The sequence below is a fragment of the Musa acuminata genome, chromosome BXJ3-5 (assembly GCF_036884655.1).
Source record: "Musa acuminata AAA Group cultivar baxijiao chromosome BXJ3-5, Cavendish_Baxijiao_AAA, whole genome shotgun sequence".
NCBI classification, from domain to species: Eukaryota; Viridiplantae; Streptophyta; class Magnoliopsida; order Zingiberales; family Musaceae; genus Musa; species Musa acuminata.
The window spans coordinates 12882895-12910480 of record NC_088353.1 but is presented as its reverse complement, the minus strand read 5'-3'; the positions used below and the strand labels follow the sequence as shown (position 1 = coordinate 12910480).

Below are 27586 nucleotides of genomic sequence, written 5' to 3'. Positions count from 1 at the left end.
TTCATCATATAAATCACAGTAACAATTGAATGGGTATCAAATTGATTGCAAGTAGGTTAGGTTGCCCGTATCAATTTGTTTATCGAGCACTGCTTCTCACAAATTGGTCCTGAAAACTTTTATCAAGGCTGGCACTAATTTTTTAAGAACGTTAACTCCAAAAATGACAACTTGCAGATGTATTTACAGGAACGTTAACTTTCAGCATCATGACAGTTCTGGAAAACATAAAATGTACTAAGAATATCAATTTATCGATTAGCTCCGTTTAGCATCAACGACAATATTCAACAGAACATTTACCTATAGGTATAGATTAAGTACACAATAGGACATTTACAGGGTGTACCCCAACGTGACCCAATAAAGGAGGCTGCAGAAACCCGTGACACTTGTTAGCTTTAAATCCTTCAGCACACAAACTAATTACCCATGACGCTTCTAATTATTGAACCCTCTCGATGCGCTTTGACAGCACTAGCCTGTCAGATGAGAGTAAATTCAGGTGAAACACAAGAAAATAGACAGCGAGTCGAAATACAAGTTGACAACAGACCATATAATAGCACCAACTCAAATGTTTCTCTTTTAATTGCTAGGAGCAAAAAGGCTAGAGAGAACAGACACAAATGGGTAACTCGAGAAATTGCCAACTCTGACAAAGTAATTCAAAATAATTTCTCTAGCAGATAGTTTTACCGTGGCAGCAGCATAGGTCTAAAAACATGGAGAATCAGAGTAAACGTGATTGATATATATTTGCAAAACATTTCTGTAAAAGAATTTATGACTGTCCCCATTACCTTCTTGACCATATAAATAGATTCCATATATTTGAGATACACAGCGAGAAACCTTTTCCAAGTAGTTTCTTGCTTATCATAATGCCTATTATAGCCACTGCTTTTAATAACACTCAAAGACAAATACACAAGACGATGATCGTATAAGCTTGACTTTACCTAAGAGCAGCATGATGAAGCTTGTGATCTTTCAGCTGGTCTATTTGCAAGATCAATTCCTGCTGGCTGTTGGGCTGGTTGAGCACGAGGTAATCTTCTAGCTGCTTACACAAGAAATTAAATGAAGGCACGATGCATTTTAAAAATTTAAAAGAATGAGCAAAGATCCATAGATCAGAAAGTTCTGGAAGTAAGAAAACATATTATCAGTGATAAGTGTGCTAAATCGAAAATTATAACATCTGACCAAAAATTTCAACAAATACCACATAAGAATCTAGAATATAACCATTAAACAGTTGCTGCATGTAGTCGCTACAAGGAAAAAAAGGGCAAAGTGATTAGGCTTTCAACAGAAACATTATTTACAGAATACCCTTTGTGAATGAGAAATGGATTATAAGATCCACAAACCGAGCCATAATGTTTCATTAATAATTACTTGTTGACCTGGGATTTCTAAGATGATACATTGTCAAAATATGAAAGAATAGCAGCAATATCATTGAGGTAGTCAACAAATAAGGATTAGATGACCACTTCAATTGCAGTAAATAGATCAGAAAATCTAGATAGCAAACCACAAAGTCGAAGTATGTACCTATTTCATAAAATATGTCATTCACATTGATGGCTGTTTTAGCGGAAGTTTCCAGAAAGAAAAGACCATTCTCCTCAGCATATGTACGTGCTTCCTGTAAGGTTAACGTTAGGAAACTGCACCAGATAATTCTCTACTCTTTAAAATAAAGGTACATGAGATGGAATAAAACATGTGAAATGCATTCCACAGGTTATTCAATAAATCAAATGCAGGAAAGTTCTTCCAGAATCATTATTTTATTTACTTAAACTATGCAACAGTAATTACAAGATGTTACCAACAATGATTCCACAAACACAAAAATAACATGTCAGATTTATTTCCAAAGCTGCTACCTAATGCGAAATGATATTATATGGGTGGTCATCATATTCCAACTAATTAATAATGCAACCACATTATCCCATAGCATAAGAATAGTCAATAACAATAGTCATCCCACATATTATTATACCTATAAAATGCAATGAAGTTCAATTTGTCCCATGCATGTGATCATCAACCTTTAGCTCCTGTTTGGTACGGGAATTAGAAATCTTACTTTAACTCCAAATGTTCCAAGTGGGAATCTACGTTCAAACAAAATCCTTATTTTATGCTGACTACATTTTTTATCCAGGTTGGGATTTCCAAATTCCAACCTATTTTTGTGTTTGGTTGCAGGTTCCGATGCATATATTTTGTTAGCATAGGTGGAAAAGCTTTTCCAACAAAATCAGATCGTCTTTCTTATCTTTCTGGATCTCAAACTTGCCCAATTCTAGTACTAAATAACCGTAGTGCTTGTGGGACTCATGTATTAGCTTGTTGCAACAGATACAATCCTTATTGGAAGCAGTAACAAATAGGGCTCCCATGGTTGAGGTAGGTGGCTGGAGGGGTGATTGTGGTCATGAGGAATGGTGGAGGGGCTGCAAACAAAGGGCTAATGAGAGTAATTACTCTCAAGTAGCAATTATTACCTGACAATTTGGCAAGCAAACAGTTAATTGGAGGGGTGATTGTGGTCATGAGAAATGGTGGAAGGACTACAGTGGACAATGGGCTGATGAGAGTAACTACTCTCAAGTAGCAACTATTACATTACAATTTGGCAAGCAAACAGTTCACTTGCATGTAGAAATGCATGCTTGAGGAATTAAATTGCAACTCCAGAAGTTTCAAGTGGGAATCTATTTTCAAACAAAATTCTCATTTAATGCTTAACAACATTTTAATGCAGGTTGTGATCAGGGACAATCCAGGACAGTTCAAGCCAAGCTCCACTTCGGCCCAATTGGAGTTTCAGTCGGACTCCAATTCGATCCTGATCAAACCAAACAAAGACCAAGGCCAATCTCAAATTAAAAGACCATATTCTAGTTAGCTCAAGCCTCACTAAAATTCGGCTCAAAAAAGGACTCTCCAAGTTCTAACTGTATTAGGACTCTCCAAATCCTAACCTAATTAAGATGATAGGACCCTAGCAGGGTTGGGTCCTACTCAACCAAGAAGCAGCTAATAAAACCCTGTGAGATTGTAATAAACTCCACCTAGCCGCCTCTATCCTATAAAGAAGAGTGGCTATGGTTTATATTTGGGCCTTTGGGCTTCCTAGCCGTCGCCCCTTTTTATTAGGCTGGTTGGTTAGGGTTGAGGGTAAAAGGGGTAACTCACTTAGGAAGTAGCCCCTATGGCTAGAGTTTAGAGCCCTATATAAGCATGTAACCTCTATCTCTTTGAGAATAAGATTTATCTACAATTGCAATCATTTGGCCGACTTCTAGGAGGGTGGAACCCCTATAGCGTTCCAAGGAGTGATCTCCCTCAAAGATCAATCTACATAGAATTCCTCTGGGGTTCTATCATCTGGTATCAGAGCAACGATCTTGCTGCTTTTGCTGCCATCCCTGCTGCCCACCACCAGCCAAGCAATTCCCACAATTGCTCTTGACGTCGTCATCTCCACCGTCATCTTCTGCTGTAGATCAAATCAATCGACTACTGTTACCTCCAATTGCATCATAGATCTAGTATTCTCCTATCACCAATACCTTTTGCTGCTGCAATTTTCCATTCAAAATACCAAGAAGAAGTCTTCTTATCTATCCCGTGTTATGAATTCCTTTCGTCGTAAAAGTTATCATCTTTGCAAACAAAGGATTGCTGCAGAAAATTTCAGCCACATATTGTTGCATTTAACCGATCTATTTGCAATCCTTTTTGAACGAAATTTCTTATACGCTTCATAGATCATCTTAGCTTTCATCTAAGATTGATATATTGAGGAATTCATCTCTAAAAATGTTTTTGTGTTGCTGCAAATTTTCGTCGCAAACCGCTGGAATTTTTCGACGAGAATTCTGCTATCGCAACTTGCACCAATTTCCTCGATGTTATACTGCCAAAATTTTCTTGATTAAATTTGTCATTATTGTTGTTATCTAAACCGAGATTTTGCTATCAAATTCCCTCCTCAAATCTCTCGGTTTTTGCTATAAATTTCGTCGAGAAACCACTGTTTCTTAAACGACAATTCTGCTCTTACAAGACAACACCTATCTGCAGCAACTTCCACCAATTTCTATCTACTACCTTCATCCACTACCATCACAGCCCTAAAACTCCACCAAACCACACCCTCAAACCGCACTCAAAACAGCCACAAAACAAGCCTAAACTACAGCCTACATCTACAATCCACCAACCCTTTCGACCACCACTTCTCTCAACCAATACATGCCTTCAACTCGACAATAAAAGAGATATCTTAACAGTACATATTTGGAGGCATATACTATGGCATCAGAGGAGGCAATCAATGCTAAATTCGAAGCCTTCGAGATGCGAATGGAGAATAAGATTCGAACTCTCTTTACCGAACACAGTTTGGGCCGACTACCAAGCCCGAAGAAATCACATCAAGGAGAGAGCTCTGACCAATCACACCAAGCCCGAAGAGATGACTTCAAGAGAGGAGAGGCTCTATGACCAATCCCTACTATCCACGCATGAGGGTGGACTTCCCTAGATAGGAAGAAGGAGACCCGATTGGTTGGATCTCGGGCGCGGAGCGATATATTCGGTACCACAAAACCGCAGACGCATCTATGGTGGAAATTATAGCTATACATCTTGAAAGGGATGCCATATAGTGGTTTGATTGGTTTAAACACACTCATGGAGTCCTCTCATAGCGACAATTCAAAGAAGGACTACTGATCCATTTCGGACCAACCGATTACAAGAACATTGACGGACAACTAGCAAAGATCCGATAAACCTCCACCATTCTGGAGTCCCAAATCAGGTTTGAAAGGTTATCTAATCAAACTCGTGATTGGTCTGAAAAACAACTATTAGGGACCTTTATTGAGGGCTTCAAGTCGGAGATCCGGGAGAAGTTAAAGCGCGACAACCATACACGCTTATGGCAGCCATCTCTTTCGCATGACTTCAAGAGGAGTGATTGAACCATGAAGCCCGGAGGACTAGGGTTGCTCCCTGACCAATAATACCAAAGCCCTCAGCCCCCCCACTGTCAGTCGAGCCCCTATACCAAAAAGGTTGACAAAAGAATAACTTCGGGAGCGATCTACGAAGGGGTTATATTGGCATTGCGACGAGTCGTGGAGTCGCGAGCATCGCTATAAAAAAGGGAGGCTTCTTGTGATTGAACCAGTAGAAGAAGAGGTCATTGAACATCCAGAAGAGAGCCTTGAACATGAAGAAGAAGAGGCGGAAGAAGAGCCACAGCCGACCGACTTTATGGTACACGTGCTAGCCGACTACTCAAACCCGCAAACGATGAAAGTTTGAGGCCTTATCAAACAACAACCGATCATTGTTCTCATCGACATGGGCAGCACTAATAACTTCCTAAACAGTAAGGTTGCTGCTCGGATAGCGCTCCACATCGAAGGTTACAGCAAGTTCGACGTAAAGGTCGCCGACGATAGAATCATAAAATGCAACCAAAAATGCCCGTAGGTGAAACTATTACTGCAAGACCAAGAAATTATCACCGACTTCTTCCTCCTACTAATTGATTACTATGAGGTCGAGTTTGGCATAGATTGGCTGACTACGTTAGATGATGTCTCTTGAAACTTTTCCAAATTAATTATGAAATTCTACTGCAAAGGCAAACAGATCATCCTACGCGGGAAGCGCGGAAGCAATGTAACCACCGTTTCGACCTAACGAATTGTCACGAACGATCGTCGCGCCCCCGCAACAACTCTGTTCAACGAACCGTTCGTCGCTCTCATCTACATGTACAACTACTTCGCAGCATATTTCGTCTTGGTTTTGAGTCATTTTGCTTGTAAAAATGTAAGTTCGAACAAGTTGCAGCGCTACAAAGCGACCGCTCACCGAACCGAGCAAAACAACCCCAAAACAGCTCCGTTTTTGTGTGCCACGGGCTGTTTTTTGCAATCCGCTTCCGCTCACAAAACGTCAACCATCTCAGCCCCTTGGAACCACCCGGGTGGCACAAGGCTGGATAGGGCTTCGGTATAGTGTCGGGCGTTGAACAATCTTTCGCAAGTTCGCACGTTACCTTGACGGGAACTTGTTGTCGCGCTAGGCACCCGGTGAGCAGCTGTTTGTGGACTTGCAACTATTCGTTCAACCTTCTAAAGTCCTTGTTTTCCCCCTCTCCCTCTTTTCTCTTGTGCACGCAAGGTGCTCGCTGAATTGCTTGTAAAGCTTCCCCTTTTTGCGAGACGTCGGGACTTGTCCATCGCTCGTTCTTCGAACTAATCAACTTTCTCTTTTTACAGGTCCTTCGGGACCTGCGAGAGGTTGCAAGTGGGCTGATTTTTGCGGACGCAAATCGCATAGGCGAAGCGCGACTTAGGCAACGCAAGCTAAGTTCGCGTCTTTGCCGCAAGGGTGCCTCGCGACTTAGGCAACGCAAGCTAAGTTCACGTCTTTGCCACAAGGGTGCCTCACGCCTTAGGCAATTCCAGCTAAGGCCGTGACATTGTGGTATTAGAGCGGGCAAGCACTTCGAGCGAGCAGCGAAGGAACTTCGCAACTTTGCCAGGGCAAAGCATCGTGGCGAATCAAGTAAGACGGGGCAAGCCGGACCCTTGCCCCAAGCAGTCGCAGGTGGGCTGCATGTGCACACTCGCTCTCAAGCTGTTGGAGCCGCTCAAGTGGAGCGCGGCAGTGAACATGATGAGCGAGAAGTTGGCTACTCTCCGCGAGCGGAGGAGGCGCAATCTGGAGCGCCAAGCGGGAAAAAGAGTCACAAAGAAAGACTCACAACGGTGGAAACCCGCTTGGATGTTCTTGAAGCGAGCTTGGAGGAACTCTACCATGGCCAACAAAGGCTTGTTGGGGTAGAGAGCTTGAAAAAAGAAGCAGAGTCTAGGATCGACAAGGTTGAGGCCCTAGTCGACCGATTGTCAGATGACAGCAAAGACTCCGTACAACACTTGCAAGAAGTTATAGCGGAACTCACTTCAAGGGTGACCATACTCACAAGAGCGCTAAATGCGGGAGGAAGCAACACCCGCGTTGCGCCGCCACAAAACTTGAGGGCACCCGAGCCTCATGGTTATGGAGGGGCCAGAGATGCCAAAGAGCTCGAGAATTTTTTATTCAACATGGAACAATACTTTCGAGCTACGAGGCCTGATTTTGAAGAAACCAAAGTTTCTATAGCAACCATGTATCTGAACGGAGATGCAAAACTTTGGTGGAGAACCCGTTGGGAGGAGAACCAACAAGGTCGGTGTCGAGTTGACACATGGGAGGAATTGAAGCGGGAGTTGAGAACTCAGTTCCTACCAGAGAACACCGAGTTCGTCGCAAGAATGAAGTTGAGACAACTCCGCCAAAATACTTCCATCTGAGACTGCGTGAAGCAATTTTCTACGCTAATGCTGGACATCCAAGACATGTCCGAGAAGGATAAGCTGTTCAGCTTCCTTGATAGTTTGAAACCATAGGCGCAACAAGAACTACATCGAAGGAATGTAACTGATTTGATCGGGGCAATTGCTGCCGTAGAAAGGCTCACCGACTTCGTTTCTTTCGAAGACCCGGGAAGAAAGAAACAATCTTCAAGCAATCGCCCTCCAAAATATTCTCGAGGGAAGGAGCTCGGGGGCGAACAAAAGAAGAAGAGTTCCCACAAAGGGCCAAGCCCGAAAGGCAAGGCCCCGAAACCTAGCGGATGCTTCTTGTGCGGAGGGCCGCACATGGTGAGGGAGTGCCCACAAAAACAGGCACTCAATGCTTTAACAGCTTCCATTCACCCTCCTAAATCGGACAAGGGCAAGGCTGTCGCTCTTAGTTCGAGTAGTTCTGAAGCCAGTAGTGACGATGAGGAGTCGCAAGGATCCCGGATGGGAGCGATGCGTTTGTTGAACACCATGCGGGGTCAACTGGGGGAGAACACGAAGACAAAGCTACAAAAAAAAGGAAGTGGTGAGCTGATGTGCGTAGACATCAAGCTAAATTGCCAAACAACCCATGCAATGGTGGACATGGGTGCTACCCACAACTTCATTGCCGATCGAGAAGCAAAGCGACTTGGGTTGATCGTGGAGAAGAGCCCAAGTCGAATGAAGGTGGTGAATTCGGAGGACTGGTGAATCTTTGGGTTGGCAAAGGGAGTTCCCATTAAGATCGGAACATGGAGCGGGAACACCAATATGATGGCGGTGCCACTAGACGACTTCAAAGTGATTCTTGGAATGGAGTTCATGCACGCGGCGAAGTTGGTGCCAATGCCGTTCCTAAACTCCTTGTGTATGATGGGAGGTGACGGCCCCTGCGTGGTTCTCGTCTCTCGGAGAGGAACCAAGGAACCCCAACATATATCGGCACTGCAACTGAAGAAAGGGGTACGAAAAAGTGAATTAACATTCGTGACTGCTATGAAGCTAGAGCCACTCGACAAAAAGGCCATTCAAGAACCTACTGCGGTGGCAAACGTTCTGAAAGAGTTCAATGACGTTATGCCACCCGAGTTGCCAAAGACTCTTCCACCACGCAGAGGCGTGGATCACAACATCGAGTTGGAGCCAGGAGTGAAGCCTCCAGCGAAACCACCCTACCGCATGCCCCCGCCAGAGTTGGCAGAACTCAGGAAGCAGTTAGGTGAACTGCTAAGCGATGGTCTCATCCGTAGCTCTAAAGCACCATTCGGAGCTCCAGTTCTCTTCCAGAAGAAACAAGATGGGAGCTTCCGACTATGCGTCCATTACCGAGCCCTCAACAAAGTGACAGTGAAGAACAAGTATCCCATCCCGCTCATCACGAACTTGTTCGACCAGTTGGGCAAAGCCAAGTATTTCTCAAAACTTGACCTTAGGTCGGGGTATTGGCAAGTGCGCATTGCTGAAGGAGATGAAATGAAGACTACCTGTGTGACCAGGTATGGAGCGTTTGAGTTCTTGGTGATGCCTTTCGGCTTAACCAATGCTCCGGCCATGTTCTGCACGCTCATGAATCAGCTATTTAAGGAGTATTTGGATAAGTTTGTGGTCGTCTACTTGGACGATATCGTCATCTACAGTCAAACACTTGAGGAGCATGTCAAGCACCTTCGGACAATTTTCAAGGTTCTCAGGGAGAACACTTAGTTCGTGAAAAGGGAGAAATGCTACTTTGCCCAAACGGAGATCTAATTCTTGGGGTATCGAATCGATTATGGTTCTATTCGGATGGACAAATCAAAAGTGCAAGCGGTTGCGGAATGACGATATCCAATGCACGAGAAGGAGATGATAGCGATGATCCATTGTCTATGAGTTTGGCGACACTACCTTCTCGGATCGCAATTTGTGCTGAGGACAGACAACGTCGCTCTGAGCTATTTCCAAACGCAGAAGAAACTTTCCCTAAAGAAAACACGATGACAGGACTTCCTGACTGAATTTGATATGGCAATGAAGTACAAGCCTGGAAAGGCAAATGTCGTGGCCGATGCATTGAGTCGGAAAGTGGAGCGCGTGAATGTTATACAATTGGAGGGTAGAGGCCAAGCAAGTCAATTGCACTCCAACTTCCTTTCTAGGATCAGGGATGGACTGTATAGTGACCCCGAGGCAGTTATCCTGATGCAACTCATCAAAGAAGGCAAGGCACGACGATTTTGGGTCCAGGAGGGACTCGTGTATACAAAAGGGAATAGGGTTTATGTTCCTCGAGTGGACAATTTGAGGCGTGAACTCTTAAGAGAGTGTCACGATTCTCTTTGGGTTGGACACCCAGGTATTCACCAAACGTTGGCTCTCGTGGAGAGGGCCTTCTACTGGCCGAATATGGGGACTGATGTGGAGGAATATGTTCGAACGTGCCTCACTTGCCAACAAGACAAGGCGGAGCAGCGGAAGCCGATGGGACTTTTGGAGTCGTTGCCCATACCAGAAAGGTCGTGGGAGAGCATTTCTTTGGACTTCATATCAAGCTTGCCACTAGTAGGGAGACTCGAATCGATACTCGTAGTAGTCGATCGATTTTCAAAGTATGCAACTTTCATTGCTGCTCCCCTACACTGTTTAGCAAAGGAGGCGGCCAAGCTGATGATGAAGGATGTTGTGAAGTATTGGGGAGTCCCGCACAATATCATCAGTGATCGAGATGCTCGGTTCCTGAGACAATTCTGGACCGAGCTATTCAAATTGTTGGGATCCAAGTTATACTTCTCCACAAGCCTCCACCCCAAACGGATGGCCAAACCGAGAAGATAAACTCGCTCCTAGAGCAATATCTTCGGCACTACGTGAGTGCCAACCAACGAGATTGGGTGAAGTTGTTGGACATTGGCCAATTCTCCTACAACTTGCAGCGGAGCTCTGCGTCCAACAAGAGCCCCTTCGAGATCATTACAGGACAACAACCGTCAACTCCTCACACCATGGCAATCGGGTATACTGGGAGTAGTCCGTCAGCCTACCACTTTGCAAAGGAGTGGCACCGAAATACAGATATTGCGCGGGCTTACTTGGAGAAGGCAGCAAAAAGGATGAAGAAGTGGGCAGACTTGAGAAGGCGACCGCAAGAGTTCAAGGTCGGCGATTTGGTGTTGGTAAAGCTCCAACCAGCATCACTCCAATTCTTTAGGAACAAAGTCCACAAAGGATTGGTGCACAAGTATGAAGGGCCCTTCCCAATTATCAGCAGGGTAGGCAACGTCTCCTATAAGTTGCAGCTGCAGGCGTGGTTCAAAATTCACAACGTTCTTCACGCCAGCAACCTAAAAGCCTACCACTCGGATATGCAAGATGCTTCCCGAAGTGTTCCAACACGGCTACCCCCCACCAGAGTCTCCTACGAAAAGAAAGTTGAAACTATTTTAGCGGATCGCAAGATAAAGCTACCCAATGAAGCTGAGCAGACCGAGTACCTGGTAAAGTGGCGAAAGCTTCCCCGAACTGAAGCTAGTTGGGAGCTCGAAGACGCCTTGCGACATGAAGAAACAATTATCAACAACTACCAACAAGCGTTGACGAGGGCGTCGACAGTTGAAGTGGGGGAGAATGTCACGAATGGTCGTCGCGCACCCGCAACAACTTCGTTCAACGAACCGTTCATCGCTCTCATCTACATATACAGCTGCTTGGCAGCATGTTTTGTTTTGGTTTTGAGTCATTTTGCTTGTAAAAATGTAAGTTCGAACAAGTTGCAGCGCTACAAAGCGACCGCTCACTGAACCGAGCAAAACAGCCCCAAAACAACCCAAAACAGCTCCGTTTTCGTGTGTCACGAGCTGCTTTCTGCAGTCCGTTTCCGCTCACAAAAAGTCAGCCATCTTAGCCCCTTGGAACCACCCAAGTGGCACAAGGCTGGATGGGGCTTCGGTATAGTGTCGGGCATTGAACAATCTTTCGCATGTTTGCACGTTACCTTGATGGGAACTTGTTATCACGCCCGGCACCCAGTGAGCAGCTATTTGTGGACTTGCAGCTGTTCGTTCAACCTTCTAACGTCCTTGTTTTCCCACTCTCCCTCTTTTCTCTTGTGCATGCAAGGTGCTCGCTGAATTGCTTGTAAAGCTTCCCCTTTTCGCGAGACGTCGAGACTTGTCCGTCGCTCGTTCTTCGAACTAATCAACTTTCTCTTTTTACAGGTCCTTCGGGACTTGCGAGAGGTTACAAGTGGGCTGATCTTTACGGACGCAAATCGCAAGAGCGAAGCACGGCTTAGGCAACGCAAGCTAAGTTCGCGTCTTTGCCGCAATGGTGCCTCGCGACTTAGGTAACGCAAGCTAAGTTCGCATCTTTGCCGCAAGGGTGCCTCACGCCTTTAGGCAATTCCAACTAAGGTTGTGACATAATGGAGAAAGTTTTACACAAGGTAAATGGTGGCTTTTTAATGCATCTCCAACAGCAACCAAAGGGGAAGAAAATAGACATTGAAGATCAAAATATTGCCCAATTGCTTGTTGAATTTGCCGATATTTTTGTTGAGTCGTGCGGTCTTCCTCCTACTCGGCAGTATGACCATCGAATTCCAATCCTTCCGGGCAAGCCACCAACGAACACTCGGTTGTACCGTTATCCTCACCTCCAGAAGGATGAAATTGAAAAGATTGTAAAGGAGATGCTTGAAACAGGGGTGATTCGTCCAAGTTGCAGCCCCTATTCTTCACCGGTGCTAATTGTACGTAAGAAAGATGGAACTTAGCGAATGTGCATCTACCAAGGTTCGTCGTACCGTACCGTACCGACGTTTCGACCCGGGCTCGGTACGGTACGGTACCGATGTACCGGGCGGTACATCAGGGCATACTGAGCGGTACACCCTGGTGTACCGAATAATTTTATATTTTTTTTCATACTGTAGCACTATAGCGGTACCGGGTGATCCGCGTACCGGTAACCTGTCGGACCGCCCGGTACCGGTAAAAGGAGCTCGAGTCTTCACGAAGTTGGACCTTCGATCCGGTTACCACCAAATTCGGGTATGTGAAGACGACATTCCAAAAACTGCATTCCACACGCATAACAGCCATTACAAATTCTTGGTAATGCCTTTTGGGCTCACTAATGCTCTTTCAACCTTCCAAAGTCTCATGAGCGATATTTTTCGGAGCTTTCTTTATAGATTTATGCTGGTATTTTTTGATGATATTCTTATTTACAGCCCTTCTCTTAAGACTCACTTTTAGTATTTACGGGTTGTTTTGACGTTCCTTCGAGAGAATATCCTTTTTGTTACGCAGCCAAAGTGCAGCTTTCTCCAGCAAAAAGTAGAGTACCTTGGACACATAATATCAGAAGGAGTGGCGGTAGACCCAACAAAAATTGAACCAATGCATGGCTAGCCGAAACCTACAAACGTGAAATTACTGTGTGGGTTCCTTCGACTAACGGGCTACTACCGAAAATTTGTGAAGGACTATGGGAAGATCAGTGCACCCCTCACTACTCTACTGAAAAAAGACGTCTTCCAATGGTCGGACAAAGCCTCTACTGCCTTCGACAAACTTAAGGTAGCCATGACGATGACGTCGGTGCTAGCGCTACCAGATTTCAACCGACCCTTCATCATTGAGGCTGACGCATCTGGAGTCAGAATTAGAGTCATTCTCTTGCAAGATGGTCGACCACTCGCATACACCAGCAAGGCATTGTCTCCCTCCCATCAAAACATGTCAATATATGATAAGGAGATGATTGCCATTGTGCACACAGTAACGAGGTGGAGACCCTGCCTGATCGGCCGACGATTTCAAATTAAAACCAACCATAGAAGCCTCAAGTACTTTTTGGAACAGAAGATATCATCCCCTGAGCAACAAAAATGGGTAACCAAACTTCTAGAATTTGATTATGAAATTATTTACAAAAAGAGGAAAGAAAACGTTATTGCAGATACACTCTCACGGCTACTTGAGCTAAATTTTCAGCCATCTCCCTTCCTACCACCAGCTTCCTCGAGGACATTAGGGAAGAATGGAAGAAGGATCCAGAGATCAGCAACATCATAAAAATTTGGAGGAGGATCCAAGCGCAATAGCCCACTACACTTGGGATTCGAGGGATCTACGCTACAAAGGTCGCATTGTGCTTATACCTAACTCCCTTTGCATCAAAATCATCCTGCATAAAATGCACTCCACACCTTCAGCAGGGCACTCCGGATTCCTGAGAACCTACAAAAGAGTGAAGAAAAATTTTTATTGGAAGGGGATGAAACAGTACAAGGGTGAAACAGTTGCAAGTCCAGGGAAGCTACAACCATGGTATGCAATTTCGAATGGTACCGGCCGATACAGGCGATACGTACCGGTCCGACGACATACCGGTACGCGGACCGCCCGCTACCGGAAGGAACGTGCTACAGTGCTACAGTGTTATACTATAGCAGTGCTACAGAAAGAGGAAGAAATATTTAAAATCGCTCGGTAACAGTGATACAGTGCTCCAACGGTCAATTAAAATTGACCGTTGGAGCCCTTTCTCATAGTATTTAAATCTTCTTCTCCCCTATTTCACTCCATTATATTCTCATACTCTCTTAAACTATCTCAAACTCTTTTTTTCTCACATTTGTGCTCTCCTAAACTCTACAAAACAACGATTTGTGAATTGTATCGAGACTAATTTAGGAATATTAAGAGGAAGGACTTTCTAATCAAGAGGTATGTTTCAATAAGAACAATCCATAATGGACTGAAATACGAACCTTGCACAAGATATTCTTCAAAGCCCGAAAAAGATATGTGATACTATTCTTACTTAATTTACATTGATTTTGCTAAACTTATGCTATTACTATATTTATTTCTAACTTAAAAACTCTATCATAACGTTTTTTTTTTATTTTCAGGTATTTTCAGAGAGTTTTACACCTAAATTAGGTGTACCGCTCAGTACGTCCTAGCGTACCGCTCGATACACGATACCGTACCATACCGAGCCAACCTCGAAACACCGGTACAGTACGATATTGCATACCTTGGCTACAACCACTACCCATACCGGACTCGGTATGGACTGACATCTCCATGGACTTTATCGAAGGGCTGCCACCTTCTAAAGGTAAAAGCACAATTCTCATGGTGGTTGATCGACTTACGAAATATGCTTATTTTTGTGCTGTACGAAATCCCTACAGTGCTACTAGTATTGCCCAGATTTTCATAAAAAATATTATTAAACTACATGGGATGCCAAGGTCCATTGTAAGTGATGATCTTCACCAGTAAATTTTGGACCGATGTATTTCAGTTACGGGGCACCAAACTCAAGATGAGCACAGCATGTCATCCATAAACTAACGGCCAAACAGAGGTGGTGAACAGGTGTTTAGAGACGTACCTTCGGTGTTTCGCTAGTGACTAGCCAAAAGAGTGGGCGAAATGGCTTCCTTGGGTCGAATGGTAGTATAATACTACATATCATTCATCTACAAAATGTGCCCCTTACGAAGCACTGTATGGTCGGCCGGCCCCTGTAATTCCAAAGTATGTAACTAGCTCAGCCAAGGTAGATCAGGTCGACCAAGAATTGATTGACAGGGTCAAACTCCTACAACTGCTAAAGGATAATCTCTCTACCACTCAAGCCAGAATGAAGTAGTAAGCCGACACACGACGAAGCGAAAGAGATTTTCAGTAGGAGATTGGGTTTATCTTCGCCTACAGCCATACAAGCAACTCTCCATCAACACACGAGCCTCCATAAAGCTATCCCCACGTTTTTATGGGCCCTATCAGATCACAGAGCGTATTGGAGTCGTGACATACAGACTTAAATTGCCTAAGGATACCAAAATTCACCTTGTCTTCTACATGTCATGCTTGAAGCCCAAGTTTGGAGAACACGAGTCACCCCAGATCCAACTGCCCAACACCACTGATGATGGAGATATTCAAGCCCAACCATAAGCCATTCTCGACCGCAGAATCGTGATGCATCGCCGACGTCCCTCTACTGAAGTACTAGTGCATTAAAATAATTTACCACTTGAAGACGTCACATAGGAATCACATGAGGAGCTAAAGACCCGGTTCCCTGAGTTCATGGAACCTCAACCTTGAGAACAAGATTGATTTGGAGAGGGCGGGCTTGATAGGACCTTAGCAGGGTTAGGTCCTACTCAACCAAGAAGCAACTAATAAAACCCTGTGAGATTGTAATAAACCCCACCTCGCCACCTCTATCCTATAAAGAAGAGTGGCTAGGGTTTATATTTGGGCCTTTGGGCTTCCTAGCTGCCGCCCCCTTTTATTGGGCTGGTTGGTTAGGGTTGAGGGCAAAAGGGGTAACTCACTTAGGAAGCAGCCCCTAGGGCTAGGGTTTGGAGCCCTATATAAGTATGTAGCCTCCATCTCTTTGAGAATAAGATCTATCTACAATTGCAGCCATTTGGCCGACTTCTAGGAGGGTGGAACCCCTATAGCGTTCCAAGGAGTGATCTCCCTCAAAGATCAATTTACATAGAATTCCTCTGGGGTTCTATCATAAGACTCCACCCCCCTACCTCAGCTCTAAAAAAGGGAGGAGAGCCTTATCTAAAGCATCCCCAAAACAATCCAAGTCATGCCCCCTCTTAGGTGCTTAGCCGGCCCTAAGTTGAGAAGTGAGGATAGAAGAGAAAAAGAAGAAATGACAACAGTAGCGAGTCGCTCCGATCGGTTCCTGACTTACGACTCGCCGGCCCAGTTCATTGCCCGAGTCGCTCCAGATCGGTTCCTGACTTACGGCTCGCTGGCCCAGTTCATCGCTCGAGTCGCTCCAAATCGATTCCCGACTTGCGACTTGCTGGCTCAGTTCATTGCCCGAGTCGCTCCAGATTGGTTCCTGACTTGCGACTCGCTGGCCCAGTTCATTGCCCGAGTCGCTCCAGATCAGTTCCTGACTTGCGACTCGTCGGCCCGGTTCATTGCCCGAGTCGCTCCAGATCAGTTCCCGACTTGCGGCTCGCTAGCCCAGTTCATTGCCTGAGTCGCTCCAGATCGATTCCCGACTTGCGACTCGCCGGCCTAGTTCATCGCCCGAGTCGCTCCAGATCGATTCCCGACTTGCGACTCGCCGGCCCAATTCATCGCCCGAGTCGCTCCAGATCGGTTCCCGACTGCTTGGTCCTCTGACCAACGACCTACCAATATTGCCCTGCCAAGGCGCCGCCCAGAACTGCCCCACGATGAGCCGATCTAACTTCCCCTCGCAAGCAATCCACATCAACGGCGTTCCGACCCAGGCGTGCCTCTCGCCCTCTCGAAGACCCCACGGCACGCCTCGATGGGGGGGGGGAAGTGATAAGGTATATTTTGGGTCTACGCCGCGTCAAGAGCGATGCCACATAGCGCTACAGTCAAGAGCACCCCCACACGTCGAGCCAGAGACCATATCAAGGCGTGGCTCGATACATCCCGTCCCGGAAAGCTCGGGACAGCGCCGCATGGCGCCGTTCCGCGCATCCTGGAGCAGCGACCGCACAAAGGTATCGCCTCATCTCCCGAGGATCGATCGCTACGCCCACGTACGACCGACCCTCATACAATAGCATAAAAGCACCTGGCCGGTATCCGGCCAGGGGAGGAAAAAAACTCCAACCCGCCACTGACTTGATCGTTAGAGGGACCAAAGTCGGGAAACATCCGACGACGGTCATTTTTGCAGGAAAGCTGTCATCGCAGGCTAGAAGGTGTTGATCAGACCCCCACTGCCGACGCTCAAAGTGGTGTTCGATCGATCTCGAAACCCAGCTCAACCGACCAGAGACTCTCGACATTGCCCTGTGGACCAGGCCGTGCTGACTCTATCAGCCACGGCGCATCAATCCATCAAAGTGTCCATATCCACCATCACACGGTTTGTTCGTCCATTGAGCTTAATGTCCATATATATAGCAGCTCCCTACTCCCTACTTTGTGTTGCTTTGCATTGAATTGCTCCCCACTTGACCCCGCAATGCATTCAACAAACACATTAAAAAATCATCACTATTAGATTCTGAGTTGCTATAACTAAGGGTGATAGCCTTGCCATTGTCCGATTTTGTAGGATAGATTATTGTTGTTAGTGCATTGAGTGCCTGCTCCTGAGGAGACTCTCTCACCATATGTAACCCTCCGCAAAAAAAGCATTCGCAAATCTTCGAGGCTTTGCGTTTGAACTCGGCTCCTTTTGTGAACTCTTCCTCTTCTGTTCAATTGCAATCTCTTTCATTCTGAAATACTTACACAGTCGATTTCCCGAAAATCTCTTCTTTTCCTCGACTCCTCTGAGGAAACTAAGTCGGTGAGCCTTTCTACAACTGTCATTGCCCCAACTAAATATTGGCATTTCGTCGATGCAATTCCTATTATGCACATGGATTTAGGCCATCAAGGAATTTAAACAGTTTGTCTTTCTTGGACGTATCTTGTATGTCTTGTTGAGAACTACGTCACGTAATCCCGGATGGAAGTGTTTTGGCAGAGTTGTCTTAGCTTCCATCGCGTGACGAACTCAGTGTTCTCATGTAGGAACTAAGTTCATAACTCTCGCTTCAATTCTTTCCACGTATCCACCTGACATCGACCTTATTGGATCTCTTCTCATCAAGCCACCAAAGTTTTATATCCTCAATTAAATACATGGTTACTATCAACATTGTGGTTTCTTCAGAATCGGGCCTCGTTGCCCGAAACTACTACTCCATATCAAATAGAAAATTCTCAAGTTCCTTTTCATCCCTACCACCCCTGTAGTAGTACGGCTCGTGTACTCTCAAGTTTTGTTGCAGAGCGATACGAGTGTTGTTCCCTCCCACGTGAAGAGCTCTCGTGAACATTGTGATCTTGCCATGAAATCCACCATGACTTCTTGTAAAAGTTGTATGGACTCTTGGTTATCTTTCGTTAGTCGATCAACTCGAGTGATACCAGGGAGGGTAAAAATGCAGAATGGATTTCGAAAGAACACCAATAGAATAGTTGTACAAATAGAAAATATCACTGAAGGCAATGAACGAACTCTTGAAGAAACTTCGGTAAAACGAAAAATAGCTCACCACCAAGTTTAAAATCAAAAGGGATACAGAAAGATCACCACCCTAATGACAATAAACAAGGATACAGAACTGAAAGCAAAAGACTCACCACTCAAGGACACATCCAAGAGATACAGAGTTCAAAAGAGCACTCCAAGAGAGCTTCTGCCAATATTCTCAGTTTTCTAAAGTCTTTTCTAAGCCCTAAACCCCAAAATAAATACTAGTGCATGAAACAACCCTTCATGCATAGGAAATTTCGAAATTAAGTGATTTACAGCGGCCAACCAACTCCATTAATGAATTCCTTAGCCATGAAGAAAAGCATCATGATACAGCTTTACAGCTGCCAACCAACTCTATTAATGTATTCCTTTGTGCTGGGAATATGCTGATGAGCTGTCTTATCTGAGTAGGCTGAGTTGAAGATTATGTAACAATATTGTTGGCTGAAAAAAATATCATATTATCAGTATGATCCATATGAGCAGATTGTAGCAAATTAGACACTCCCGTGTCAATCTCCCCTGGTTGAAAAAGACTTGTCCTCAAGTTCTTGTTTGTTTCGTCATCATGATTATAAAAAGGACTTAAGTCAGCCACATTAAATGTTGGGGATACTCCGTAATCTTTAGGTAGCTCAATCTCATAAGCATTTTTTCCAATTCTCTTAAGCACCTTGAATGGACCATCAGCCTTAGGTTTCAGTTTTCCAAATTTTCCCGACGGAAACCTCTCCTTCCTTAGATGAATCCAAACCAAATCACCTGCATTAAACTCCACAAGTTTTTTGTGTTTGTTAGCAGCTTACATGTACCTCTCATTTTGTTTCTCAATGGTTGCTTTCACACCCTCATGTAGCTTCTTTATCTGCTTAGCTCTTTCATCAGCATCTCCACTAAATTGCTTTGTTGTAGAATGAGGGATTAAGTCCAAAGGACCAGCAGGATTAGCACCATAAACTACCTCAAAAGGACTCTTACCAAGACTATGATGCATAGAACGATTATAGGCAAACTCAATTTGTGGAAGAATGACATCCCATTGCTTAATATTCTTGCCAACATAGCTTCTAAGTAAATTTCCCAAGCTTCGGTTTGTTACCTCAGTTTGCCCATCGGTTTGTGGATGATGCGAGCTGCTGAAATTCAAAGAAGTACCCAGCTTCCTCCAAAGAGTTCTCCAAAAATGACTAACAAATTTTGAATCTCGATCAGACACCATAGTTCTTGGAATATCATGCAATTTAACAATCTCCTTAAAATATAAATCAGCAATATGAGATGCATCATTTGATTTATTGCATGGAACAAAGTGAGACATTTTTGAAAATCTGTCAACAACAACCATGATAGAATCCTTGTTCCTTTGAGTTCTTGGCAGTCCCAAAACGAAATCAATACTCACATCCTCCCATGAAGCATTTGGCACTGGCAATGGAGTGTACAAACCAGAATTTTGACTTCTTGTTTTTGCCAAATGACACATTCGGCATTGCTTCACATGTCTATCCACATCTCTGAACATTTTAGGCCAGTAAAAATTTGATTGAACAAGAGCTAGAGTCTTGTCCCTACCGAAATGTCCTCCCAAAACACCACCATGAGCTTCAGCTAGAATTATTTGTCTCAAAGAACAAGATGGAACACACAAAGCATTAGCTCGAAAAAGAAAACCATCAAAGATAGAAAATTGTTGAAAGGAACCTGATTTACAATTCTGCCATATCGAGCCAAAATCCACATCATTCTCATATAGATCTTTGAATGTTTCAAATCCAACCACTTTGACTTCTATTGCTGATAATAAAGAATGCTTTCTGCTCAATGCGTCAACAACTACATTTTGAACACCAGATTTGTGCTTGATTGTAAAATTGTAAGATTGTAAGAACTCCACCCAAGCTGCATGCCTCTTGTTTAGCTTGTGCTGGTGATTAATGAACTTTAATGCCTCATGATCAGAATATAGAACAAATGGCTTGGCGAGAAGATATTGACTCCAATGAGACAAAGCTCGATAAATCGCATAAAACTCCTTATCATAAGTAGAGTATTTCTTTCTTGTATCATTCAGCTTTTCACTAAAAAATGCAATGGGCCTTCCGTCTTGACTCAAAACAGCACCAATTCCCACATTAGATGCATCACATTCAACTTCAAACACATTATCAAAATTTGGTAGAACTAAGATAGGAGCTTCAGTAACCTTTCTTTTCAAAAGCTCAAAAGCATCGTTAGCCTCACTAGTCCATTTGAATTTGCCACATTTCAGACATTCGGTGATTGGAGCGACAATAGAGCTAAAACCCTTGATAAATCTTCTGTAAAACGAAGTTAAGCCATGGAAACTCCTCACATCATGCAACGAAGCAGGTGTTGGCCAACTGAGAATAGCCTCTACCTTACTTTGATCCATCATGATTCCATTTTTTGAAACAACATACCCCAGAAACACCACACTAGAAGTAAAGAAATCACACTTCTTTAGATTAGCATAAAGCTTTTGATGCCTCAAAATAAGAAAGATCTCTTTCAGATGATTCATATGCTCCTCTTCGCTCTTGCTGTACACCAATATATCATCAAAATAAACTACAACAAATATTCCAATGCATAGCTTAAGTATGTGATTCATAAATCTCATGAAGGTGCTAGGAGCATTAGATAGCCCAAATGGCATAACCAACCATTCATATAAGCCTTCTCTAGTTTTAAATGTTGTTTTCTACTCATCTTCGGGCCTCATTCTTATTTGATGATAGCCACTCCTCAAATCAATTTTTGAGAAAATACAAGCACCACACAATTGATCAAGTAACTCATCTAACCTTGGAATAGGAAAGCGATAGTCCACTGTGATTTTGTTGATGGTGCGACTGTCCACGCACATTCTCCAAGAACCATCCTTCTTAGGCACTAACAAAGCAGGAACCGCACAAGGACTCATGCTCTCCCGGATTAACCCTTTTTTAACCAATTCATCAACTTGCCTTTGAAGTTCTTCATGCTCCTTGGGACTCATTCTATATGCTGCCTTATTAGGTAGAACAGCCCCAGGAATAAGATCAATGTGATGCTGGATATCTCTCAAGGGTGGAAGGCCATGTGGAATCTCTTCTGGTATAACATCTTCAAACTCTTCCAAGATTTGTTTCATGATTTCTGGTGTCTCCTTGTGTTGTTCATTTTCTTCTACTACTAGTAGAGTCATAACATGACCACCCTTGTCTAATTCATCTTTGCATTCACCATAGGACATAAAAGCGCTAACTTTCTTTTTTGGTGCACTGATTTCGGATGGTTGTAATGGAGCTAAAATAATCTTCTTTTCATTCACCTTAAAAGAATAAGTATGTTTGTAGCCGTCATACAACACCCTTCTATCATAATGCTAAGGTCTTCCCAACAGCAAATGACAAGCATCCATAGGAGCAACATCACACCATACTTCATCTTTATAATACTTGCTAATAGAAAATGAAACTAAACATCTTTTAGTTACATTGATGTCATTTCCTTTTTGCAGCCAACATAACTGGTATGGATACGGATGAGGGATGGTGTCCAACTTTAGCTTCTGTACCATCTCCAAAGATACCACATTCTCAAAGCTGCCGCTGTCGATGATTACCAAGCATACTTTGCCAAGAGAAGTGCATTTAGTGTGAAACACATTTTTTCTCACCCAACTTTCATCGTCGGCCACATATGACACTTGTAAACTACGTTGCAGTACAATAGACAAACCATGATCAGCATAAGTAATCTCTTCCTCATCATCATCGTATTTTGGTTCGTCATCAGTTTTATCTTCTCCTCCATCACTATGATCTTCAACCAAAGTTACAATCCTTCTATTTGGACAATCTGATGCGATATGCCCAAAACCATGACATTTGAAGCATTTTCGGCCACTTGGGGTAGAAGAATTAAGTGTTTTTTTGTTGCCAGCAGATTCTTCACCCTTTTCTTGTACCTTCGATATCACCTTGCTTTGGACAGTAGGCTTGGAACTTCCTCCTTTTGTGTAGCCTTCTTTTGAGCCATACCGAAAACTCTTTTCAAACTTCTGTTGCTTTTCAACTTTTAATGCCAGCTTGCTCACATCATTCAACGACCAATATGGCTATAGCTGAACAACTTTAGCAATCTCATACTTCAGACCTCCCAAGTATCTTGCAATTGTTTGTTCTTCCGGTTCCACAAGTTCTCCTTTTAACATCAAATTATCAAATTCTGCAGTATACTCCTCCACACTAAGATCTTTTTGCTTGAAATCATGTATTTTGAGAAAGATCTCTTGCCTATAATTATGAGGTAAATATTTTCTCTTTAGCTCCCTTTTCATTTTCTCCCATGTAACGATCTTACTCTTCCCCTCACGTTCTCTTTGTTTCTTCAGATTTTCCCACCAAAAAGATGCATTCCGCCTGAGTTTGAGCGCCACAAGTTTGACCTTCTTTTGTTCTGGTGGTTCATGAAAATCGAAAATTCTTTCTACTATATTAAGCCAATCGATAAAGTCATCAACATTTATTTTACCTTCAAATTCTAGAATATCAAATCTGGGGTTATATTTATTCTGTCACTCGTCTTGGACTTCATTTCTTCTCCGACATCTTCTCGACTCCCTTGGAAGAGGTGTATCATCATCAAAAGTAAACTCTCGAGCTTCATTTTCATGTTGGTTATGTCTACTTTGAAGTTTGTCGATTATCTCATTTTTTTCTTGTAGGCTACACAGCAATTTTCGTAGCTGCAGCCTCAACGACTCAACGTCATCTTCGTGATCGCTACCTTCACCAACTACATCTTTTCCATTTCGCCTTGCCATGATCTCTAGCCTTTAGCTCTGATACTAAACTGATACCGGGGAGGGTAAAAATGCAGAATGGATTTCGAAAGAACACCAATAGAATAGTTGTACAGATAGAAAATATCACAGAAGGCAATGAACGAACTCTTGAAGAAACTTCGGTAAAACGAAAAATAGCTCACCACCAAGTTTAAAATCAAAAGGGATACAGAAAGATCACCACCCTAATGACAATAAACAAGGATACAGAACTGAAAGCAAAAGACTCACCACTCAAGGACACATCCAAGAGATACAGAGTTCAAAAGAGCACTCAAAGAGAGCTTCTGCTAATATTCTCAGTTTTCTAAAGTCTTTTCTAAGCCCTAAACCCCAAAATAAATACTAGTGCATGAAACAACCCTTCATGCATAGGAAATTTCGAAATTAAGTGCTTTACAGCTGTCAACCAACTCCATTAATGAACTCCTTAGCCATGAAGAAAAGCATCATGATACAGCTTTACAGCTGCCAACCAACTCCATTAATGTATTCCTTTGTGCTGGGAATATGCTGATGAGCTGTTATATCTGAGTAGGCTGAGTTGAAGATTATGTAGCAATATTGTTGGCTGAAAAAAATATCATATTATCAGTATGATCCATATGAGCAGATTGTAGCAAATTAGACACTCCCGTGTCAATCCAAGATTTTGCCTCTTGCAAAATCTTTCGTTAGTCGATCAACTCGAGACTCCATTATGTCAATCCAAGATTTTGCCTCTTGCAAATTATCTACCCAAGAAGTCGTTGTTAGCCTTGGTAGAGTTCCTCCAAGCTTGTTTCGAGGACATCGAGGCGGGTTTCCGCTATTGCAAAACTCTCCTTATGGTCCTTTTCTTTTCCCACCATCGGCATTTCGAATTGCGCTTTCTCTACTCGTGGAAAATTGCCAACTTCTTGGTCACCATTTTAGCAATCATGCTCCTCATAAGCGACTCCAACAGCTTAAGAGCATGTTTACACTTACAATCCCCCAATGGCCACTTTAGGAAGTTGCCCCCTTAGTAGTCTTACTAGATTCGCCATGGCGAGTGTGTGAACTTTTGTTGTTTGCTCGAATCGCTTGCCTACTCCGATACCAAATGTCACAAACTTAACTAGAATTGCCCAAGTCGTGATGCACCCTTGTGATATCTGTCTGCAAAGGGTCAACCTAGAAGGAATAAAGTGGATTAGATTTCAAGAAAATGAACGACGAACAAATCCCAAACATCTCGTGGAAAGGTATAGCAAACAAGCAATTCAACAAACACTTAGAGTACAAAGAGAGAAGGAGAAAGGGAAACTAAGGACTTTAAAAGGGTAAAAGACAACCACAAGTCCATAAACGACTGCTCAAATGGGTATTGGGTATAAGGCAAGTCTACGCACACTACATACAAGCTTGTTTATCCAAACAGAGCCCAACACTATCCGAAAGCCCCATCTAATGCTATGTCATCTAGGTGGTTCCAATGGGCTGAGATTGCCGATGTTTTGCACCACATAGCAGCCAGCCTTAAGAAAACAGGCCGCAACATATGAAAACGAGATAGTTTTGGACCAATTTGCCTAGCGAGCAATCATCGTGCAGCCTTGCAAACTATCTATGCTTACAAAAAAACAAGAAAAACATACAAAAAGAAAGCAAAACATTGTGTCAAACAAATACAAGCAAACATAAGCAACGAATGATCCATTGACGAAGGTGTTATGGGCACATGACAGTCGTTCGTGACAATATGGTACGTCAAGTACCGACCAATATATACTAATATGCCCATGGACTGATACAACTGGTCAACACAATACAGTGGTCCTTGATACACATTACACATTTGTAAATTATTGACCGTCAATGTGCATAAAATTATGAAGAAAAATAAAAGATCAGTGAAGATTTCAGATAAGGAAGATACTCAAATTTTTCAACCTTTTTATGGCAGTGTAAGCAATGGTTGCAACAAAAAGGGCCTTGGCCTTGAATTTATAAAAGAAAAGAACAAACCACACGATCATGGGGCTGCTGCTCTAGCAGGAAGAAAGATACTCCTAAAACTAAGGCAGGACAAAGAATTGCCAGAACATATACAATTAGCTAGTCACTTGCAAATTTTTCCCAGTATACCTTGGCAAAAACTTATAAGCTAAAAGTATAAAATTATCCTAGTTTCCATGTCCATTTTCTTGTATCTGTCATATATTAAAGCAGAACTTCAGTTCTTTTTCTATTACTGACCTTTGATTCTGCATTCCAAAAAGAAAACCGAAGAAATGAATCTAAATCAGAACTTATCAGGCACAGGAGTTACCTCAGTTGTCACCTTTCTTTTATCCTCCAAATCACATTTATTTCCTGCAAGAGCTCTCACCATATTTGGATTACCTAATATTGTCGCGTCCCTATTAGCTAACAAATCATAAATATAATCAAATTCCAAAGGTAACGTAATCCAATATAAATCCAATATAAATCCACCTTGTTTTTGCAGCTCTTGCACCCACTTTTTTGCTCTCTCAAATGATTCCTTACATAGAAATATAATAGTTCAGTAAAAAAGGGTAAGGAAATAATGATTTTTATGCATCGGGCACGTGTAAGCACGGCAAAGGAGTGCGACTCACCGAGCTAGAGATATCATATACGATGATCGCCGCCGCGGCTCCTCTGTAGTACATGGGAGCCAAGCTGTGATATCTCTCCTGCCCGGCCGTGTCCCAAATCTCAAACTTCACCGTGGCATCACCCACCGCCAACATCTGCGAGAAGAATGCCGCGCCAATAGTGGACTCCTGCGATCAAACCAAGAAAATCAACCCAAAAACCCTTGCTTTTCCCGGAACCGTACCGTAATCGAGCCAGAATCTCGAAGGAACGGACAATCTGGAGGAACGGGAACCTGGAACTCGAGGAACTGCCCCTTGACGAACCGAAGAACGAGGCTGGACTTCCCCGCGCCCATATCACCTAACAGGACCTGGGATTTCGAGAAGGGAGAATCTTAGATCGAAGAATTCGTTATGCAGGAGAAATGACAGGAGGAGTTGACTCACGAGCTTGGCGTTGATGCTGCTGTTCCCGGTCGTCGCCATGGAATCCGATTGCGATCAGAGAAGGCGACGAGGACGGTAACGTGAAGTTTCGATCGATCGAGTTCTTCTTCGCCTCGATTACTTGCGAGGCAAAATTGCATAGATCTCCTGGGGGTAAATTTTAAACTTTACCCCTTTAAACTTTAATTTAACATATATGTCCCTGTAAAGCAACGAACCGACGTGGCGAAGAAACCACCGTAACTGGTTTTTACCAAAAATAAAGTCTACTAAGATGTCATGCTTCATATGGGCAAAGAAACAGTAACACTAAAGGAAAGCAACAGATTTATATATCCTATCCTTTTTGTAATTTAATTATCTGTTTAATTATATTCACAAAATCAATATAAGATAACGAAAAAAACTCGATTGCGTTAGGAGGACCTGTGATACACATAATGATATGGTCTGATCCACGGTGGATCTTTCTCAGTGCTCAGTATTTCCTTAATGATTGTTGAATCGATTTTAATTTGTAACCAGGTTGAAGCTATTATTATTGATTGCAAATTACAATCTCATCTTTACCGGTTTCACACCGTAAATTAAATTTATTATATGCATGGAGTTTAAGAGTAATGCTCATCAATCATGGTATTCGGTATCGCTCTGCCACAAGTCACCTTAAATCTGAAAGAATACAAGACCTTGACTTTTCATTGTATATAAGCGTAAAGTCGCGATACAATTTCCTGCACCACTGTCTTCTTTTTTTCTTTTCTTGTTAGGAACTCAGAAACAGCAAACAATTAGTCATTCTTCTAATATTAATCTTATTATCTGAGAACACATTAGAGATGTGTGTTATAATTCAATATTTATTTCAATTATCAATTGGTATTTGATAATTTTTTTTTCAAATCACGTTTGACTTAGATACCACAGTGCAAATGCCCCATGCTGTCTTGTCTTAAGATAGAATTATGATATTCACTAAAATCATTAGAATTGTCATTATGTGATAGAAATCATAATTCTTATTTTCTCTCACTTTCTCTTATCGGTTTCATTCTTTGAATTTATATTTTCTATAAGATAAAATTTTATTTATTTTTTTAAAATATTATTTTATATTCAATTGTATGATTATATTTTTTATTTATTATGTATATGGGCTACATGAAATTTTTTATAAGAGTATATATATATATATATAT

At 43.0% G+C, this 27586-nt stretch overlaps 1 protein-coding gene across 3 annotated transcripts; it reads right to left on the bottom strand.

Moving 5' to 3' along the window:
* Window positions 1-233: 233 nt before the first annotated feature.
* LOC103973440 (ras-related protein RHN1) lies at window positions 234-26536 on the bottom strand. Of its 3 annotated transcripts, none has more exons than XM_009388003.3 (8): window positions 26388-26536; window positions 26234-26311; window positions 25959-26126; window positions 25813-25861; window positions 25646-25743; window positions 1564-1657; window positions 963-1063; window positions 234-482 (listed from the first exon to the last, which is right to left on the bottom strand). In XM_009388003.3, exons 1-7 carry the CDS (start codon window positions 26424-26426, stop codon window positions 963-965), a joined length of 627 nt encoding a protein of 208 aa, XP_009386278.2. In that variant the 5' UTR covers window positions 26427-26536; the 3' UTR covers window positions 234-482. The 3 variants fall into 3 exon arrangements, with proteins under 3 accessions (XP_009386278.2, XP_009386280.2, XP_065007069.1); XM_009388005.3 differs by having other exon boundaries at window positions 25646-25719; XM_065150997.1 differs by lacking the exons at window positions 234-482; window positions 963-1063; window positions 1564-1657 and adding an exon at window positions 23885-24507.
* Between the last annotated feature and the right edge of the window lie 1050 nt (window positions 26537-27586).

Bases quoted from the DNA above. Each gene is read 5' to 3' on its own strand.
- LOC103973440 (XM_009388003.3), bottom strand. From the start codon at position 26,426: ATGGCGACGACCGGGAACAGCAGCATCAACGCCAAGCTC. The intron at 25,744-25,812 runs GTGGATTTATAT...ATGATTTGTTAG, and splicing joins GCAAGAGCTGCAAAAACAAG to CTAATAGGGACGCGACAATA. The intron at 1,658-25,645 runs GTAACTCCTGTG...TTAACCTTACAG, and splicing joins AAAGAAAGGTGACAACTGAG to GAAGCACGTACATATGCTGA.